The following is a 21,349-nucleotide window of genomic DNA, read 5'->3' as shown; positions in this document are numbered from 1 at the left end:
TGTAATATGTCTTATTCACCTTATTGTGTGCATTCTTGTTCATTATTATAGATGTGCTTATCGTACACACACATCGTTGGTCTTATTTACCTTATTGGTTCTTGTTCATTATTATAGACCTACGTTTATTATATCGAAAAGTTATATTTGGGGCTTTAATTTGGAAGGAAAACAGCACGACAAGTCCTTGACTCCTGACTAAGGAATTACGCAGTTAAGTTTTAATCTGGCACTTTAAATGCTCTGCACAAAAACAAACGCTAGGGTCCTCTTGACAAAGTCAATCTGTCTCTCCCGTGTTTGGATTGTCAACAACATTTACCATGGCCATAGGGCTAAGTCTGCCAATAATTAAGACCATCCTGATCCAGATTCATAAATTAGTCTCTGTTTAGGTTCATGAATTTTAATAAGTATAAAAATCATACATCAGTAATTTGCTGTAACAAAAACAATTCTCATTTCGCACGTACACCATTCACATACACATTCAGAACTCTACCACTTAGCACTTTCTGGATCACATATAATATCACATTTGATGCAACTAATAAATAATGCCTCAACGAGAAAGGACAACAATTATAAAGTAAATGTCAGAACTGTTTTTTTCAAAACAGCACTCTAAAGTTGCCCTAGAACATGTTTAACAAGCTATCGTACTATATGGATGTCAATGATGTCACACATACTCAAGCAAAGTACATCGAGTCTATGGTATTCATGTCCTTTTTGCAAAGTAATAAACACTCGTCATTGAACACTAAGGGCACAGAATTGCGGGAATAGCACTATAGTTCTTGTTCAGATCATCAAGTGACCATCGGATTTCTCCAATCATCAAGCACTTTACACGGAGCACCATTTACTTATTCAGATCATGGATTGGATGAACTTGTGGCATCCGGAATTCAAGTCTTCCAGGATTTGGTAGAAAACTCTGAATTCAGGGACATGGCCAAATATTGCATATCAGCATTGCCATATTTATGCAGATGATATAATCATCCCATCTTGCTTTCTTGTTTTACCGATTTGGCACACTGACAATACAAATAGCAGTTCAATTGTCAACTGTTTGAGAATGGTTGATCTTGAGTATAGCTCGCCCAGTTATCCGACTTTGGTAAAGGTCTTCAAAAACTTGGTTTGCATCTTCAACATTGTGAATTGAAAACAAGGGTGGTTTGACCTGTGAAAATTCACAAAAGACGGTTTAATGACACTTAAAATTTTGAAAATTTATGCATTAGAAAACTTATCTGTCCTCTCCTTTCACATTTCTAGGGACTATATACCAATATAATGTACTAACCTTCTTTTCTGCTACAAGGTCAACCAATTCCAGCAGAAGTTTGAGGGACCCTTTTGGTATTCCTACTATACTCTGCTGCTTGGCTGCTAACACATTCAAGTTGATGCTAACTTCTGACATTGTGTTTCCTCCAACCAATATTAAACCCTCCTATAAAGTAACAGATGAATTCATTTAAGATCAATTACATTCATCCAGTATCAAATAATTAATCTATATAGAGTGGCTGGGCTTTTCATACAGAAAACTTTCAAGACAGCTGAAATGTACTCACTCTATTAAGGACCTTGAGAGTTCTGTGCACTGTTCTTGGAGAGCTGACAAAATCAATGACTACATCTACTCCTCCTTTGCAGGCTTCCAGAGTTCGCTCTATGATAAATTGCTCGTGATCTTCTTCATTCCAGTGAATGACGTCATAACAGCCGTGGTCTAGTGCTGTCAGCAGTTTGTCAATACTGTTGTCTGATACAAATAATTTGATGTTGGTCTGACTGAATTGGGAGAGCATGTAATTGGCCAGCTGCACTGCCCAAAGTCCTATGCCACCAGCACCAACAATAAGGACATTGATTCCAGCTGTAAAAACAGAAGACATATTTTAGTTTTGCAAAATAATAACCTTTTAATTGTTAACAGTAGAATTCGTAAAACTGCCATTTATATTTTTCTTCAAAAATATGCTTACATTTAACCTCCTGTAGTTTTTCTATGTGTGGTATGGCTTTCATTACTGCACTGTACGCTGTCAGGGCGCTTCCGGGTAACATAGCCGCTACTTCTAGGGGTATGGAGTCTGGGATTTGAATACATTTCTCAGTATCATCAACAGCTATGTACTCCTGATAACCAGTCTCTGCAAAGTCTTCATCCAGATATAGAATGACCCTGTCCCCTGTGTTGAAGTTTCTGTTGGGTATTGAGGGGCACACATCTTGTACTACTCCAGCCACTTCAATGCCTGGCAGTATGGGGTGTAAATCCTTTCTCTTTATCTGCCCTTCTGGTGAGCAAGCTCCCAAGCACTGTATCTGTTAGATGAGGTAGAATATATTAATATCTCATTATCTTACTTTTTCCACAATATACATATTTTTAATTTTTTTTCCAATATCCTGATCACGTGACTTTTTAAATAAGTACCAGTACTCACCCTGACCAGAACGCCCCCTTTGGGCATGCTGGGCATTGCCAAGGATGAGGAAACCTCGAATGGATTGCACAGGTCGTGACCTGGATGTCTATCCACCAACATTTCGTTGTCCAACATGGTTACTGCAAAGATAAAATACCCAAATTAGGAAATCGATCGTTATGATCTTCTCGATTCTAAAACGGATGTATTTTTTTTATTTTTCACATTTTTCTGTTACATTACTGTTTCTTATCATTCACGTACGTATTGCGTGTAATTTACGATAAGGCAGTGAAGACACTGAGCGTTACACGACGATACCTCTGTTTTTTAAAGCTGACCTCATAATCATTACATTACATGTGCATGTTTTGATCATGCACTCGTCATTGGATAATATGCGCATGCGTGTCAGTATCTGTTTACCAATATTTTTTTCGGCCAGGCCTATTTTCCATCGGTTATTCATATTATAAAATGCGTATTGGCTCATTTTTTATCACTAATGAACATTCTAGACAAGGTCTAACACTGTGTCACGATTTCCATTTTCACCTTTCTTTATCAGCCGAACAGCTGATTACGGTAACATAGATCTGGGTCACAATAAACTTGTGTATTGGACAGACAAAAGACAGTGACTTAAATGTACATTTCTTAAGCTTGAAAAGAAAATATTCCCAGACAAATTAACACAAACTGATTAAGAATATTTTTGATAAAATACATCTAGCAGGAAACCCAACATTTTACCGTTATACTGTTATACATAGAATTTTCAATATAGGCCTAAACAACAGACCCAGTCCCAAATATAAAATGCTTTAGATTCTATTTCACTTTAATAGTAAAACTTAAACTTACCTTTGTATTATACAATAATGTATTCCTAAATTAAAACTTTTTCCAATGTTACTTCTTCGAGTTTCAGACGCTTAATGAAATCTGAAGGCCGCTTGTTTATATATGAACTCATGAAAACATCCCCTTTTCACGTGGACATGGAACTTGGTAAACATGATGGGGAAAATCGGTCATATTTCAGCCAATCAAACGCGCCCTTTACAACAACAGTGTCAAATATTGTCCGTTTCAAAAATCTACTGTTCGCGTATTTTGATTTTAGTAAGAACATCGCAGTTATCTACCTTTGATTGAATTACCTTAAAAATTCTTCTGAAGATTCGAAGATTTATAAAAAGGCAAATTAGGATGATCAAACAAAGAATTTTCATTAAGAAATAATTATGCAAATAGTTTAAATGCTGATCTATATAGAAAAAAATCAATACCTGCATGAATATTGATTAAAAATGATTTACATACTGAAAGTGTTCTTTAATCATAATTTCTTTTTGAGACATGTCATGGTTATATTGAACAAAATGAATTTATGACGGTATGTCTATGCCTACAATGGATCTGCAATAATACAAGATGTATCCTTAAATATGTTTAGTTATCATTATTTGGCGACAATATTTCCTCTGCAAAGAAAAGCCCAAATTGTTCGATTCAATTTATGAAATATATTTATTTATACTAAAAAGAGCATGGTTATAAATTTCTCGTGAAATACAATGGATCAAATATAAATCATTTTTAATTACTTATTCTTGCTGTATTTTCCCTTTTTGTGTGTAATTCTCAAATTCTTAAATACAACTCATCGAAGTTTTGCGCTCAGTGTACTCTGAAATGTGCAACATGTAGAAAATGTACGACCCCTTCTTAGTTCTTATGAGCCCCGGGAGATTTCTTGGCTAAATATCATCCAGTATATAACCATCGAGAGCCACAGTAATTTATAATCTACATAATTATATCAAAATTCTAATCAAGACAACAAAATTAATCCTCAACATAAAAATTGATTCATGAAATACTTCCGTATTGAACTTGGACCATGAAATACGATCTTACCTTGACGATTCCATGGCGGACGTCGAGTTCTATCCGTCAGGAGGGGCATCCATTGGATGCCGTCGTATGAAGCACGCTTGGACGTGATTGCTGCGTGCCATCTTCGTTCATTTCCAGGGAGAAAGTTGAAGGTCAAATCACTTTATGGGAAATGGGAAAGCTTTTTTTTTTCATTAAAAATTCACGCATGTATTATTTTCACTTTCTAAATCACAGACAGAAACCTGTGTAAAGAAATCTTTTATGTTGACGCAGCACCAACTTGCACTTTATTATGTATAACCAGCAACATTGCTATGTTGATTCTTACAGAAATTCATAATTAAAAATATAGATTCAACATGGTATGTGTACGTAGTTCGCCCTAATCATGCTAATTTTCCCGGAATTCTGTTTTTTCTTGCACACATACAAAGCAAAACAATTGTTTATCTGTTCAATTATGCATTTTATTGTTTCAAATGAATATTACATATCAACAATAAGAAAAAAGTTCCAACAAAATATCAACAACTGTGTATAAAAAGTAAATGGATTTGGCACATTGTTCCATTATAATATCAACAATTGTATACAAAAGGAAATGGATTGGCACATTAAAATCGATGAATTATTCCACCGCTGGTTTCTGTAAATCAAATTATTTATTAATCATAGCAACAATTTTTTTTTCATTTTACGAACACCCTCAAAGACAAGTCAAATGAACAGTCGCACTTAAAGAAAGATTTTAAAGTTGAACGAACCACTAAATTAGAGATCCAAAATGAGGAATAGACCAAAATGCGTTTGACAATTAAAATCTTTGAAAATTGAAACCCCTAAAAAAACCTCAAAACCCAACAAACTATTGCCAACAAACCATACTACTTTAACATCAAATGATAAAAAAAGAAAACCTTCTAGCAGTTTTGGACAACAGAAAAAAAACCTCACGGAACAAGTAATTTCTAAAAGGAAGATGCCAATATCCCTTATAAACACAATAGAAATTTTTTAAGTCATAGCAAACTGCTCCCCCGGAGATCACTACCAACGTGAAATGGACACAGTAGTACTTGTCTTGTTAGAAGGTAAGAGGGTAGATACATAAATTTATCATTGGTACGCCAGAATCATCTTCACTAGAACAGACAATACAGATTTGAGGTCTTCAAAAAAAATTATTTGAATCAAATGAAACATATATAAAAACTTCCAATAAAATAACAATAGAATCAAAATTACATGCACTAGCAATTGACCCCCATGATGTACGATTCTAAAACTTCCAACAGAAAACTAGCATCATTGGACCCCTTACAGCTGGCTACTTACACTGAAATTAAATTCTTCACAAACACAACTAGTAACAGAGACAGGTGCCCATCAACTGACTCTCTATACTATATAATGTAGGACTCAAATACTTCCAATAGAACATTAGTATCATTGGTAACGTTACACCTGACCATCTATACTAGAGTCAAATACTTCACAAAGAAACTTATAACAGAGACAGGTGCCCATCAAGCAATCCTCTATACTATATAATGTAGGACTCAAATACTTCCAATAGAACATTAGTATCATTAGTAAAGTTACACCTGACCGTCTATACTAGACTCTAATAATTCACAAAGAAAACTAGTAACAGAGACAGGTGCCCATCAACTGACCCTCTATAAAGCAGTCTGCATGGAACTCTAATAGTTCAAATACAAAATCAGATAGGTTCCCAAACAACTGACTTTCTATATTTAATTCCCTTCACAAGCATGTGTTGACATCTCTATATGAGTGAAAAAACAAACTCTCGAAACAACTTACGGTCAAACAATCAATCTATATAGTAGTGACTTAAAATATAGGGCTAGTATGACAGATGTTGTAGGTACCATAACAGCTGATCTCTGTATAAAAATCAAAGTAAGGAGCTCTTATATATCCCTACAATACCAGGGGTCTTGAGTCGACACTTTGCCGTGGTGAACGAGTTGACTCACGACCCCCTAGCATTGCAAGGATGACGTATTTAAAACATAACGCTAGCATGATACTGAGCAGATAGATGCCCTTACAATAGCTGCAATCATGCTGCCCTCTCCAATATCTTTTAATCCGATATTTTCGGGGGGAAAATGGAGAGGGCTATATTACTGCAGCTATCCTTACAACTGGCGATCTACAAAGAACTCAAATACTTCAAATGGAAAACAAGTAACACAGATAAACATGCCTAAACAACCGAGTTTCTAAACACAATACCCAATATGATGCATCAATGGTGTGGAAGATCATTAAGGACTGTTGAAATATATTTTGAATCCATGAACTGTTGAATTCGTTAAAATTAATTTTGATAAAATAACCAGAAAAATGGTTTGTACTTATAGCAAAGGAATTATATTATAATCAGACTTAAACTGCAGGAGGAGTAGCATTTTGAGATTTTTGAACAGAAATTTCTATTTTTAGTTACCATGGCAACACCGTTCATCGAAATTAAACAGAATTACGTATAGTAACTTATGTGCCAAGTTATATTGAAATCAGACCATGTAAGGAGTAGCATTTTGAAAGAATTGAATTTTCTATTTTTAGCAAAATCAAAAACTGAAAACAGAATTATGTATCTTAGTGTATCTAAAATATAAAAAAGTAGGAGGAGTAGCATTTTGAAAGAATTTCATAGAAATTGTAACAACGGCAACACTGTTAATCGAAATCAAAAACCGATATACAGAATTATGTATCTTAGTGTAGTCTACTTGTGTGCCAAATTATAATAAATCAGACCAAAACTGTAGGAGGAGTAGCATTTTGAAAGAATTTCACAGAAATTTCTATTTTTAGTAACCACGGCAACACCGTTCATCGAAATCAAAAACCGATACACAGAATTATGCATCTTAGTGTAAATGTGCCAAGTTATATTGAAATCAGACCAAAACTGTAGGAGGAGTAGCATTTTGAAACAATTTAACAGAAATTTCTATTTTTAGTAACAAAACACCGTTAATTAACACAGAATTAAAAGTCTACTTGTGTGCCATTATATCGAAATCAGACCAAAACTGTAGGAGGAGTAGCATTTTGAAAGATTGTTTACAGACAGACAGACAGACAGACGGACGGACGACGGACGCATTACTATCGCATAAGCTCTTCTGGTCTCTGACCAGTAGAGCTAAAAATATGGATATTTTATAAAATTGTCGTCGTTTACCTCCCATTTTAAACTGCATTAATTTGGCAAAAACAAATCTATCAAAATATTAACAAAAGTTACTGATTGTTTTCGCAATTTACACCCCTTTTAAATAAATTTGTAACTTCCATCATGGTTTAAAATCTTAAATTTGTTTACAGAAAAATTATCATTCCTTATCAAAAGTTTTAGAAAAATATTATAACAGCTTTTACAAATGAGAAAATCAAATTTAAAAAAATTGCAAATATGAATTTTGAGATTCATTAATTTGAATTTAATTTAGCAAAACATATTATGTATTTTTTAATATTCAATAACTGTTTATAAAAATTCAAATTACCCAAAGATAAGAGCTTTTTGTTCTACATGTATGAAATTGATCTTAATGCAATTAAAATATCACAGTGAAGGGCAAAGAGACGGTCCTTTGCATGAAATCATACAGATGAAGCTACTGTACTGGTATGCACATGACGTCATCCCTATTTAATGGTCAAAAGTACTAAGTACAAAAGCACCCTTCCATAAAAACTGATGGCATCTCATCTTCGCTAGCCAAGGGTTAATGAGGAGAGTAGCATATCAAAAACCGTTAGCTAGCAAAGATGATTGCATCTAAACATGAGTCAAGAATTTCATGGATGCAAAGCAAGCGATCAAATGAATTCAATGATTTCCATAATTTTTTTTTAATGAATTTCAGTTTCTTTCTAGGAATTCAACAATTCATTATGTCAGAACTATATTTCAATAGGTCCTTAAAAGGGCTCTTCATTTGAGGGCAATCAAGGTAAATAATTTTCCTTCATGTGATACAACTATAAATTTTGATAGGTCAAATATGCTTACTTAAAAAAGAAAGCCTTATAGGACTATCAGTATTAAACCCTGAAAAACAAACTTGGATTATTATCTTATTGCCATTATCATCAGATCAAACATGCCAAAAATATTAAAAATATTTAAAAATCTTAATCAAATTATAAAACAATACAAGTATTTGTTGACCATTGTGCAATCCTCAACATGAGTATTTTTTCTCACTTATTTTTTTTAATAATCTCTTTAACATCCCTTTTTAGCTTGAGAAAAAAAGTTAACGACAAAATATCTAACCATTATAAACTTATTTTCTGCAGACTAATCTCTTTCCGTCTTTCTCAGGCTTACCTTAAATACATGTGGGTTATATCATCTTCACATCTGGTCTTATCTGTTATCTATAATTTAGTTAACCTTCATTTTGAAGACTAAAACAGAAAGGGAAAAAAAATGAAGATAGGCACCTTCTGTTGTCCAATCTGTTTCTATTAACAAAGTGTGTTCAATTCGAACTAGCTACATAACGGGTTTAAGTATATTTCTCCAAGAAAACTTACCTTTTACCTAATATTTCTATTTTTTTATTTAAGGCAATCTAAGAATGTTGATACTTGTAAAATTAATTTCAACTAGAGAGTGTAAAATTTTTAATTTCAACTAGAATCATTTGAGTGTGGAGTGATATTTAAAAATATTTCAGTACCTTTTAGCATTCATTTAGCAGCTCTGTCTTCAAGTCTGCAAGGCTCCCAATAATCTTAAATTTTAAGAGTTTTCCAAAAACATCCTTTTAATTTCTGTAAAAGAAACTTTTTCACTGTAAAATACTTCAAATGTTTGTTTTGTAAATTATTATCCAATATACAACCAGCAATCATTTGTTCTTGGGAGGGAACAGTGGGTATACTTTTTGTGCCATCACTTACTGTGACATAACAAGAAATTCTGACTCCATGTACGTGTATTTAAAAATGTGCCATATGCGGGCGACAATTCAAAACGTAAAAACCTTTTTTTTTTTAAATGTTGCATTCACTTAGCAGCTCTGTCTTCAAGTCTGTCTTCTTTAATTAAAAACTTGCATGAAATCTAAAGAAGATGTTTTATGAAAATGTACAACTAAACTTGCTGTTGATCATCAAATTTTTGTGACAGCTTATTTTGGTCAGAAATTTATTTTGTAATTTAAGCAAGAAAAAAATCTTTATTACTCTATATTTGTGTTAAATATATGTATTACATATTATCATGCAAATAAAATCAATTTACAGTAAACACTTACCTTCAATTTTTAGCGGACTTTCTGAATTTTTTTTCATCATGTAAAATATAAGCCTTTAGTGCAATGTCTTACCTAAATGCCAAATGCTCTAGTTGATAAAAAAAATCAAATTGATATACAATGTGTATATATAGCACCTGAAACAAATAAATAGTTAGAACACATTAAACATTATAACTGCAATTTTCAAACATCAAAGCAAATAGTCACAAACCATAACTACTGTACACTGCTGCTGTATGTGTAACCAATATATAGACAATAACAATCACATATATGTGAAAAGATCAACTTTACCTAAAAAATAAGTAATACAGTAGGAAAATAATGCAAAATGATTATAGTCATTAAGTACATTATCAAAAAAATATTTCTGAACATGGATGATCTGATGAAAAATAGCATTCAAAGAATGCAGATACAATACTTAATAAAATCACAAAATATTTCTTTAAAAATACAAATTTGTATACAGTAGCACCATTAATAGTGTGAAAAACCACACAAATTTTAAAAAATAATAATAACAAAGATATAACAATAACAAAGATATAAAAAATAAAGTTTCTGCATTCTTAAAAAATAAAAACAAACATTAATAACAATTGACAATCAAGTTATGCATGGGTATTTTATTTTCTTAACAACTTTATGGTTTAATGATAATAGCTTACACTCATGGAAAAGAAATTCCCAATTATGACTACGTTTCCAGTTCCTATGTAAAATGTATCTAAATTTTTCACAAAAATAATATTTGGATGACAACAGTCATAAACGAGATCTTAATAGATATGGTAAACATGATTCGCCACTTAGAGTCACATAACAATAATATCAACAGTCATAAAAGTTTTAATTCATTCTTAACATTGAATTCATTATGGTATGTGATATCATGATCATATAACCAAAAAAAAAAATTGTGGAAAATTAATTCTTTTAACGAAGTCTCAACTAATTAAATAAAGATTAAAGAAGGCAAAAGGTTTTCTCCTTTATACCTTCATTTATGATCAGTAGTAAATATCTTGTTAGAATTTTTTTTGGATGCTTTGTTTTTATCAAGGATAAAGTTTTCATGCGTTTGTGTAGAGTGCGTGTTTTAATTCTGCATGTAAAGTTAATGTATAGCAACATTTAATAGTAGTATAAATTGATGAATCTAACGCATTGTTCTCGTATTATGTACTCTCTCCATTATTTCCTGGCATTCACAATTGGGAAAAACCAGTTTCTAAAAAAAGGATAGATGAGTCTCACACAATTAACTCCATTAAAAGTTTCATCCATCTAATATCTTCATTGATTCTTTTAAGGCATAGAGAAAAATCCTTATCACAAGAAACACAGTGTGTCCATTGCATATTTCTTCTTCATAGTTTATTCAATAGCAAATCCTCTAGAAGCCTCTATTTCCATTTAGTTCATGTGTCACTTTAAAAATATTTTTCTGTTTAACAATAGTTCATTTATCTGTGATATCAACATCCTTTCATACATGTAAATCCATCAAATATCTCGATTTAAAACTTGTAATAATTCCAAATTTGGCTTTTTGAAGGTTTCAACATAAATTTCTGGTGCGGCAATCATTTACAAAGGAGTTGGCAGTGTGTGTATGTGTGCTTAAAGATTTTTAAGGGGTATACTAAATTTAGGTTGACTAATGAATCATAATTTGAAGATTTCACTCTGACAAGGTACAAGGCCATCCTTAAAAAATTGTTTGTTTGGAATTGCCGCCTGGAGGGTTTCAGACACAGGAGGGAGGGAGGGAAATTATTTTTTTTTTTTTAATTGAAGATAAATTATAAATTTTTGATAAAAATCTCAGAACAAAAATCCCTGATTTTACATAGATCTGACACTACATTTCAGTGTTTTGTATGGTGCGTGTGATACATGTAATGGGGAAAAAAATTGATTAAATTTAAAAAAAATCTTCCTACTTTTGGTCAATAAATTTTTTTCAGGAGGGGGGCATTTCAATGAGGCGGGAGGCAATTCCAAACAAACTATAATTTTATTTTGGCCCAAATAAATATGTATAACTATCTGACAGACTTTTCTCATAAAAAGGAACCCACTAAAATGTTATTTCTCCTAAGTAATTGAGAATATGGCACAATATCCTGCAACAGTCTTTCAAGTATAAAAATTAATCTTGATTTTTAATACAGCCTTTCATCCTATTTAAAAAAGAACTTCTACATAAATCTAATGTTGCTGCAAAATGGAATCAAAACTTCTACTTTCATATTCCTACAAACAAAAATACACCTGGAAACATTGAGGAATCTATCTATTTTTTTTTAACTCATTTGCATTTCTACAATGAATATTTTAAGTGGTTTTTTTTTCCAAAAGCTTGCTTTATGTAACTAAGCAAAAGCACAACACAGTTCCCTATTTAGTCTCGCATGTTAGGAAATCTGATAATTTTTCATTTTTCTTTAAAACTTGAAAGGAACCCACAAAAGCCAAAAGAAAAAACACTCATCAATTTTTCATTTACAAATTTTCAACTCCTGCATTACTTTAGAATAAAGTTTTATTGAAAATGATGAACCTTGGGCAAACTGGCATGAAATTTCTCATCCAACAGTATTATTTTACTTACAGCTTAGGTATTAAGATCTTTAACATTTTTAAAATATTATCAAACTAACATTATTTAACTCATTCAATATTTGACTTTCTCTCTGCATAATGATTACACTCTAGTACCCAAATAAAACTTCTTTCTTAAATTTAGCTGAAATGAATGATGTTAAAAAAATTCCCATCACTTTTAGAATTGTTCTGAAATTGTTTTTAGTTTTTCCCTTTCATTTTTTTTTTTTTTTGGATTTTATGTAAATAAATAAATGTTTATTGAGCATGATAAGCTTATCAGAGAAAACAATTTTTTAAAGAAACATTCTTAAATCTATTATTTTAAAGAAGTGCTAGTTAACATGGTTAAGTCTTAAATTCTGATTTCTTAAAATTAAAAAAATTACACTCAATATAAATCTTTTTAAAGGAAACTATTTTTCCTATTATTATATGCATTAAACTTTACACATCAATTTAACTTCATAAAACTGCTGCGTTTCTCTCTGGCTTTTTAAATTCAGTCCTCTTGAAATATTAAAAATTAAGAATATTTATCAAGGGGTTGTGTCTGTTTCAAAAAATAACATTTAAATGTCTGCAAGTAATTCATCAACAAGGGTTAAATTACAATGTGATAAATAACTATTTGCCACTTCACAATGAATAGTTTTAGCATTTCTGAATGGGGCTAAAAAAATATCTTCACCTTGTTATAATTTTCGAGTTATACTGAGAAATCACAAATTTTCATGGTTTTAATTTTTGTTGTTTTTGAGGTATGAAGAGACCCATGAATTCATGTCCACAAGGAATGTAAAATGTTACACACATAACTACTCAACAATTCTCATCCATGAATATCAAATCCCCATGAACCAAGAGTTTTTATTAGAACCACGAAAATCTGACCCCACAAAAATATGTGATTTTACAGTAGCAACTTTTCCCGGTATGCTGTACATAAATTTCCCCTTTTTAGTAATTAAGCCTACTTAACAATGAAAATATTATTGAAGAAAATTAACTGGTAATCTACTCCTGTGCCTCCTCACGTTTTCTCAAAATAAAGTTAAACCAGAGCGTTAGGATTTCATTATATCTGAGTATATTCCTTGACATTATACTTCAAAAGTTTCATAGATGTTCTAACAAACGGGAATGGGGTGGTGGATGTGTCAAAATTTATCAGTTATGTTGGATAAGGTATATTCAGCAGCTATCGATAAAACTCAATGTTCAAATTATAAAACGATGTTCAAATAAATGATGTTTCTTAACATGTGCCACCTTGTCATGTGAAATCTTTTTTTAAAAATATGTATTGTTGTCTTTAAGGTATCTTTAGATAGAGTAATACATACAATGAAGCTAAATATTTGAATGAAATCAACTACATGATTATGTACAACTTTCAACTTGACTTCAAGTTGACTTTCTACAGTAACAAATATCCCCTAACTAACTGAATGACAATTAGACCGAAGTTAGTTGTTAGAACTTCAGAATTCCTAGGAAGATAGTGATGTTTAATCCTGGCTCTGTATCCTACTAGAAGAAGCTGTCCTCGATGAATTTGATATGGATCCATCCCCTGATGCTCTTTTATGTTCAATCCGCCTAACCTTTCACAATCAGATCTCTTATGGGTAGTTTATTTTAGTAATTTATCAGTGACACGAGGATTGTTGACAAGTCCAGAAGTGTCCTACGATAAAAAGTAGTTGATAACTTGATATATTAACTTTTCTCTAAATGATTTTTTGAATTTTATTTCCTGAAATTTTGACAGACATAATGATTACAGAACAGACAAATATTACCTGTTGTATTTCTCAGCAAACAGTGATGCGTGATTTGCATTCATGAACGTTACCACTGCATCTTTCTGGTCTCTTTTTATGCTCTGAATAAGACAAAGAGATGAAAATCTGGTCATTTTGTATTGAATGACTATATTTCTGTAAAAAAAACCAACTGTTCAATGTCCTATGTTACACAACTGTTTTTCCAGTATATAGAAACCTTTTTAAGAAAAGTACAGATTATCGCACAACTTGAATATCTAATAATGTTATAGTTTGAATTTTAAAAATGAAATATGCCAAGGTTTCATTTACATGTACTGTAATTTTGGGATTATAGGTCGATGGGGTATATAGGTCGAAAGGCTCATTTTCAGCCTTAATTTTTGAAAAATCCTAAGATAGGTCGAACTTACTATATAGGACGAGGCTTTGTTTCCCGTCTTCTAAAGATTCACGCAGATACGACGTATCAGGTAAACCCCTAAAATTACCGGGGTTACCGTGACATGAACGTATCAAGAAAATAAACAGGTATTTTAATGAGTACAGCATTTAAATAAAGTTTTTAAAAAAAATGTTGCTAAAACTTCTTTGAATTGTGTTACTACTTATTTTTCTCCAACTTGCCTGTTCAATGCCTTCGTAGTTTCACACTGTTGTTAAATCAGAGGCATAAATAACACGGAAATACGTTATTATTTTACAGCTATAATTCGGTAAATACCCGAGACCAAAGAATAGTAATTCCGATTTCAGAACAACTTTGACACATTCCTAATAAATTTTATTTAGACATTATTTACCGGTGGACGACAATTACTTCGATGTCCGCCATTTTTATTTTTCTTCTCCAGGGATTTGCTAAAACACGCAAATGACCATTGAATGTATAAATCAAGCAACAGTAAAGAACTGAAATCATATTAAAACTTTATAAGTTTAATTTATAAATTTAATTGAGAGTACATTCCCAATTTGACTGTCAACATGAATTTCACAGCTTTGTTTGTTCAATGATGTGTAACTTTAGTACCCTATAACGGCACTTGGGTTTGTTAATCATGCCCCGCAGCCATTTAAACCAACACAGGTGTAAATCCCTTTATCTGTCAGACAATTAAAATTCTGTTAGAAGCCAATCTTTGTACACCATGTATACTGTGTAAAAACACTACAGTTGTGAAAATTTTCCGTATCTTAAATTTTGATATGGTTGCGGTTTTACTTTTAGTACACGATCGCGACTTCCTAACTTCACAAGATGGATACCGCATGATGTTAATGGATAATACGTTGAGGAATTATTTAATAGATGAAGCAATGTTGTTTTCCTTTGTCATCAACGGATAATTAATGGAATTCATTTTGTAAGAAAGCTATAGAATAAATATTTTATTGTTTACCGGGGCATTAATTTTTTTGCGAAAAATGATCAAAAAAGTTACGAAAGTGGCACAAATTTGCTTTGAAATTGACGTAAATGTTACTGATTTGGGGGCATTTTTCGTAAACTTGAGCCTAAAATAGGTTGAATTCTGAATATTGGGCGACCCCAGCGGTTCTGAGAAAAAAAGTATCGACATATATTCCGTAAATTACGATATATTAAAAGGATTTTAGTGTTTATAAATAACATACCTCTACTGGACCCACTGTTGTGCAGAGATTCTTGATGATGGAGTCTGATGTAGAAATAGACAGATTCTTCACCATCACTGATTTAGGAGTGGATTTCACAACAATTCTCTGAATATAAAAAAATATTTTTCATGTTAAGTCAACTTGACAAATTTCTTGCATATACATGTGAATAAAAAAGTCTGATATCTCACTAAGGTAATGTTATACAGTGTACTTAAATTTAAGAGTGAATCACAATTCTTTACCCTTCCAATAGTCTGCTGACTGACCACATTTCTGAGGTCCCCTTCATCACCCTGCCCGCTGTCTGGAGTTAACCTGATGACAGACCGGTTGCCGGACCCTGGGGTGATGACCGACCTGTTCCCGCTGACCACAGTTCTGTTTCCTGCTTGCTGACCCTCAGTAGAGGTGACCATAGTGCTCTTCTTGACCACCTGGACCTGCCCTCGATTTGTGACCGAAGTCTGCTCACTAATGACCCCTTCATCCTCTATAGGAACGAGCTTTATTTCTCGAGATATGATTTCTCCTTGAGCATTTTTCTTTACAGTTTCTATCCTCTTCATTAGTTTCTTTGTAGGACTTGCTAGAGTTTTGTTGGTTGTCATTTGAGCATTTGCTGGTTTATGAACACCTTTATTAAGGTTCACGATTTTTTTCTGAGGATTCCTCTGAGGGGTTTTTGAGACCTGAGTATTCTGAAATCTGATTTGATTTGACTGCACTGTTTGGATCTGTTGACCAGCTTGTGGGGTGTGTATAGGTTGTATTGTCTTTTTAAGAGCCACATTGCCCTGTACTGGTTTATTATGAACCTGTTGTTGTACGGGACCACTTGTAGTTGAGCTTTGCTCAATGTCTTCTAATGTCTGACCTAAAAGTAAGCACATCAAAATATATTTGTTAAATATCTTTTAGTGATGAGAGCATTTTACCTTTTTAATAAAATTTGAAGAATAGGGATTAAAGTGAAAAGAATGACTGATAATTGTACAAGTACCATATTATAGCACTCAAAGAAAATACAATAAGATGAAAAACTAGAATGATAGAATCTACTAGATTTACTTGAATTTCATAAATACTGCGTAATCACTGTATATGTGAAGATCAATGTTCATGAGTTACCAAAATTTTACTGCTTCTAGGGGATGCAATTTCAGAATTAGCTCATATGTTCAAAAGACTCAATAAATTAATGTGAAAATTTTTGCCTAGTAAATTTTATTTATAGTCAGTCTATATACATATAACAAAAAACAAGAGCTTTAAAGCTTTTTGCTTATCGAAGGAGAGTTACAATCTCGAGCTCAATAAATAAATGTGAACAGTGTTTTCTTTTACTGATGCGGATATGGTGCTCTGAATTTCCTGGTAAGGATGATCAATGAAAATCACTAACATGATGATGACTTCAAAGAACTACACTTTGCGTATAGAAGTAGTACCTGTCCCTGCTAGCCGCTGAGCTAACTCTTCTCGTTTTTTCTGGGCCAGTGCCTGTCTATTGGCCTCCTTTTTTCGCCTTATATACTCTCTCTGTTCAGCCTGCAGTGCTAGCTTTTCTTGTAGCTCCTTGTCCTCTCGAGTCTGATAAAAACATTTCAACATGTAATTCACAGACAGTATAAATATTCATGTAGCAGTCCATGTTCTGTCAATTAAATTAATTCACATCAGTTTTTTCAATTCTATTTCATGTACAACTTGGTTTTGCTCGTGTTTATTTTAATCTTTATATAAACAAAATTTGTCTCTGCTTGAACTTCAATTTATGGTCCGTTTATTATTTTTAAGTTCTCCAACAATTCTTAAATTTTATTCTGTTGTTGAAATACACTGAAGTAACACAGTGATAGGGATGTATGCATTATCAATCCAATGCACTGAAATACTTACCAATGGTTTGGTTTCTACTTTCGTTTGTTTTATTGGGGAAGGCTCAATACTTCCCTCCACTATCACTTCTGTTGAGGGCCTCTTCTTAGGTTTACTGGGGACTACTATAGGAGTATTCTGTGAAAATTTCTTTGCACGATCTCTCAGCTTTTTGGCATGTGCCAACAATAAAGCATTTTGTTTTGGACTGAAAGAAAATTACCCACGTCTTTAACAACTACAACAGTTAGAAGATCAATTGTTCACACAACCTTTCAGCAACTAACATATCAAATGATCAAAAGACTGTACCTTGAATTTTTTTTTTACAAAGTAGCAGTAGATATCATACAAGTCAGAGGAACCTGCTTTAAATAAAACTGCACTATAGATACATGTACAATACAAACCTGAACTATCCTTGATCTACATCACAGATAATCTTTTTGGCGATTCACGACTTACTTGTTAACAGGTTGTCTAGGTGCTCCATTATTCTGTCCAGTATTGGGACCTTGAGGCATTCTCTGTCCCTGAGACTGAAATCTCTGGGGTCGGGACTGGTACCCTGGGGCCACTCTCGGCTGAAATCTCGGAGGCGGCTGCTGTGTCTGGTGAGAGGGGTGGAAATCGGGTCTGACGTGCGGCTCTGGGGCATGTTGTGGGTTAGGAAACCTGTATTCACACATACAATTTTTGACATGTTAATCATTCTTAAATGTCCATTACAAGGCTCAATTTAAAACATCAATATATAACATTTGAATGATCCATCATCGAGAAGTCCTTCAATTTCTTATAAGACCTGATCATAACTTTAATAATAGACCTGATTGCTTTATTTTCTCTGTCTTTCAGATACTGTAGAAGTACTTTTTTCTGCATGGTATTTATTTACGCTATGTACGCTGTCACAAATTTTCTGCGGAAATTTATCCCATCGAACTTAATACAAATATAAGCCATATAAGGAGAGTCTAAGATATTCGCGTAATTTTCTACCAGCGGATTGAAAAGAATTAGAGATTCCGCGGAATTATGACCCCGTGGAAAAAAGTATGTCTACAGTACTAAAATTGTTCAATATAAAGTATTCTTTGTTCCCCTCGTAGTGTAACTGTGTATTTACCTTTGTTCCTGATAATGTTGTGGATTGTATTGTTGATGTTGTGGCGGGGGTCCACTTTGAGGTTGATGGGGTGGGGGTCCCATCCGTACGTGTGGTGGATGCTGGGGTTCCACCCTGACCTGAGGTTGTGGGGGGTGATGGGGGGCAGGAAACTGATGGTTGGGTTGTCCCATCAGTGGTTGAGGTGGGGGCCCGGAGGGACGGTACTGCTCCCTTGGCGGGTACTGCTGTCCATGGAAGGGAGGGGGGCCACCGTGTGGTACCTGGTGGTGGTGAGGTCCCACGTAATGGTGGGGGGCCTGATGAGCATGAGATGGTGGTCCACCAGAGAATGCTGGGTAGGGATCATTCTGCCTTGGAGGAGGCTGATGAGCTAATAAGGAGAAAATATGTGTCAAATGTCTAATGAATAGAGTTTACCATGAACCTGTATCCAACATGATGTCTTCATGTTTGACTTGTTTCTGTCTTTATACAACTTTTAAATCATGTCCTTGTTATTATCAGGTGGTGATAAAAATTCCTGGAGAATGGCCTTGAAGTAATGACATATCTGACGTATATCAAAGAAAGGGGGTAGACATGTATTTCATGATTTTGCAAATGCTTAGAGTTGTCTTTCTTTTAATAGAATTTAAGGTAATTTAGTCCATCTATGGTGAATTTTGTCAATAAATGATGATTAAATGAAAAAAAAATTTCAGAAATTTCGTTTCAAAGTTCTCTAAATTTAATCAAAGATGATTTTTTTTTAAAAATGTGGATGTTTACCTAGCAGTGTACACAGTTTACCATGCATCAACAAATGCACTTTCAAAGTGAGGCCAAAGTGCAAACTGTGATATTGCCATCCAAGGCGAGGTGGAGCAACTAAAGAACTATATGCGGTATATTGCATATGTTTGCCCCCACAAAAGTCAAATTTTGAAAACTTCCTGAAATGTGCTGAATTCAATAAATTGTACGAGAAATATAAGTTAACAGAAAATATTATAGTTCCAGAGCAGTGTATTCACAATTTCTGTTTTTATGATATTGCCATTTTTCAGAAAGAGGACAAAATGGACAAAATTTCAACAATTTAAGCTTTAAAATTTATAGAGCGCATGTGTGTTCAGGAACAATATTGACATATTTCATTGATATTATCATTCTACACATTATATCAAAATATTTATCCTGAACACACATGCGCTCGGTGACTTTTATTTAAAATATACGAAATATATACATTTTTCTGCAAAATTCATAAAAAACTGAAATTTACGTCATATTTGTGACGTCATTAACATATGATTAAATTATTCAGTGCTTTGGAACATATACTCCCCTGTAAGGACTTAATTAAATATTACTCCATCAAAGTTTGATTTTGGGGGGCAAATGTTGGTTAATACCGCATATAGTTCTTTGCTCCCCATTTGCGGATAAATATACCGTAAATCTGGAAATTTCTTCTGTAGATAAATTTTTAGCAAATTTGCACGTGCACTGCATTCGCAAAAATATTTTCTTAAAAATAAATCAAGATGTGAAGAATTTTTTTTTCTGAGAGCTCGTGTCTTTTTTTAACTCAGTGAATAAGTGTCGGTAAGCACTAGTCATTTTTAAGAGAAACCTGTTTATACTACTACATGTATAACTACAAGTTAATTACCCGTGCATGTAAATTGCCCTTATTATATGCAATACCGTCCGATGGTTTGACAAGCACTGAGGAGGTGTGCCCCTTTTTAATTATCTTGCCAATAAAGAGAGAACTGTTATTTTATCTAACCGTGTATCAACACAGGCGATAACTCATACTCAGTGCATTAACTAGAGAGTTCCAAATGTAAACACGGCGTGTAAATTTTAGGTGAGAAAAAAACCAAACGTTGAGAAAATTAGTTATAATTTTTTCTTCATTTGGATTATATTGTAGCTTAAAAGGCATTCACAACACCTAAAATGTTTGAGTTATAATTGATTTAGAAATTATTTTCAGTGCAAATCCTTTTGTATTTTTATCAAAATTGTTTCGGACGTTGTGAGTATTTGGTGGTATTCTAACTGTGCATATTAATTTGAAACATACCTGATATGAAAATCTTCAGTGATTTTATTTTTACCACCAGTGACAATTCATAAAATTTTGAACTGTAAAAATTAATCAACAGCTTTTTGACCCAAATAAAAAAAAAAAAATCGACATGAAATTTCCAGATTTACGGTAGTTGATCCAATTAAAATAACAGATTAAATTATAGTCTTATTAACTGTATATTAGATGAGATAAATTAACTGTATATTAGATGAGATAAAGTACCCGGTAATTAGAAAATATATTTGTCCCTTACAGGTAAAACCAGAGGGGACTGGGTGTCTGATGTCCCGCTGTCAGTCTGTCCTTCTTGGTTTTCCACACTTTTTTTCTAAATGCTTGCAGATATTGAGCTGACTTTTAGTATGTGATTGTATCTTGATGAGTTACAGATCAAGTTTGAATTTCGTTTTCCTTCATTGACTTTTGACGGAATTATGGCATTATTAATTTTTCATAATTGGGATTACAATTGGGTTTGTTATGCACTAAATTAAAGTTGCTTATGTACTGTTTATGCAATGCTCTCAGAATGCTTG

At 33.0% G+C, this 21,349-nt stretch overlaps 1 protein-coding gene across 1 annotated transcript in view; it reads right to left on the bottom strand.

Moving 5' to 3' along the window:
* Nucleotides 1-390: 390 nt before the first annotated feature.
* LOC134240176 (RNA-binding protein 33-like) overlaps nucleotides 391-21,349 on the bottom strand; it is a 34,942-nt gene continuing 13,983 nt past the window's right edge. Inside the window, exons 11-24 of the mRNA XM_062722285.1 lie at nucleotides 18,728-19,100; nucleotides 18,064-18,273; nucleotides 17,620-17,806; nucleotides 17,169-17,310; nucleotides 15,963-16,594; nucleotides 15,715-15,822; nucleotides 14,092-14,174; nucleotides 13,929-13,976; nucleotides 4,374-4,513; nucleotides 2,469-2,590; nucleotides 2,004-2,346; nucleotides 1,590-1,894; nucleotides 1,316-1,465; nucleotides 391-1,192 (exon numbers count right to left, since the gene is read on the bottom strand). Coding sequence (XP_062578269.1) covers nucleotides 1,064-1,192; nucleotides 1,316-1,465; nucleotides 1,590-1,894; nucleotides 2,004-2,346; nucleotides 2,469-2,590; nucleotides 4,374-4,513; nucleotides 13,929-13,976; nucleotides 14,092-14,174; nucleotides 15,715-15,822; nucleotides 15,963-16,594; nucleotides 17,169-17,310; nucleotides 17,620-17,806; nucleotides 18,064-18,273; nucleotides 18,728-19,100 — 2,972 coding nt within the window. The 3' untranslated portion in view covers nucleotides 391-1,063. The remainder of the gene's footprint in view (nucleotides 1,193-1,315; nucleotides 1,466-1,589; nucleotides 1,895-2,003; nucleotides 2,347-2,468; nucleotides 2,591-4,373; nucleotides 4,514-13,928; nucleotides 13,977-14,091; nucleotides 14,175-15,714; nucleotides 15,823-15,962; nucleotides 16,595-17,168; nucleotides 17,311-17,619; nucleotides 17,807-18,063; nucleotides 18,274-18,727; nucleotides 19,101-21,349) is intronic.

Source organism: Saccostrea cucullata, unplaced genomic scaffold (genome assembly GCF_032062105.1).
Source record: "Saccostrea cucullata isolate Sc308-1 unplaced genomic scaffold, CSIRO_AGI_Scuc_v1 ctg74, whole genome shotgun sequence".
NCBI lineage: Eukaryota > Metazoa > Mollusca > Bivalvia > Ostreida > Ostreidae > Saccostrea > Saccostrea cuccullata.
Note: the sequence above shows the minus strand (reverse complement) of the source record. Positions and strands in the feature narration are given on the sequence as shown.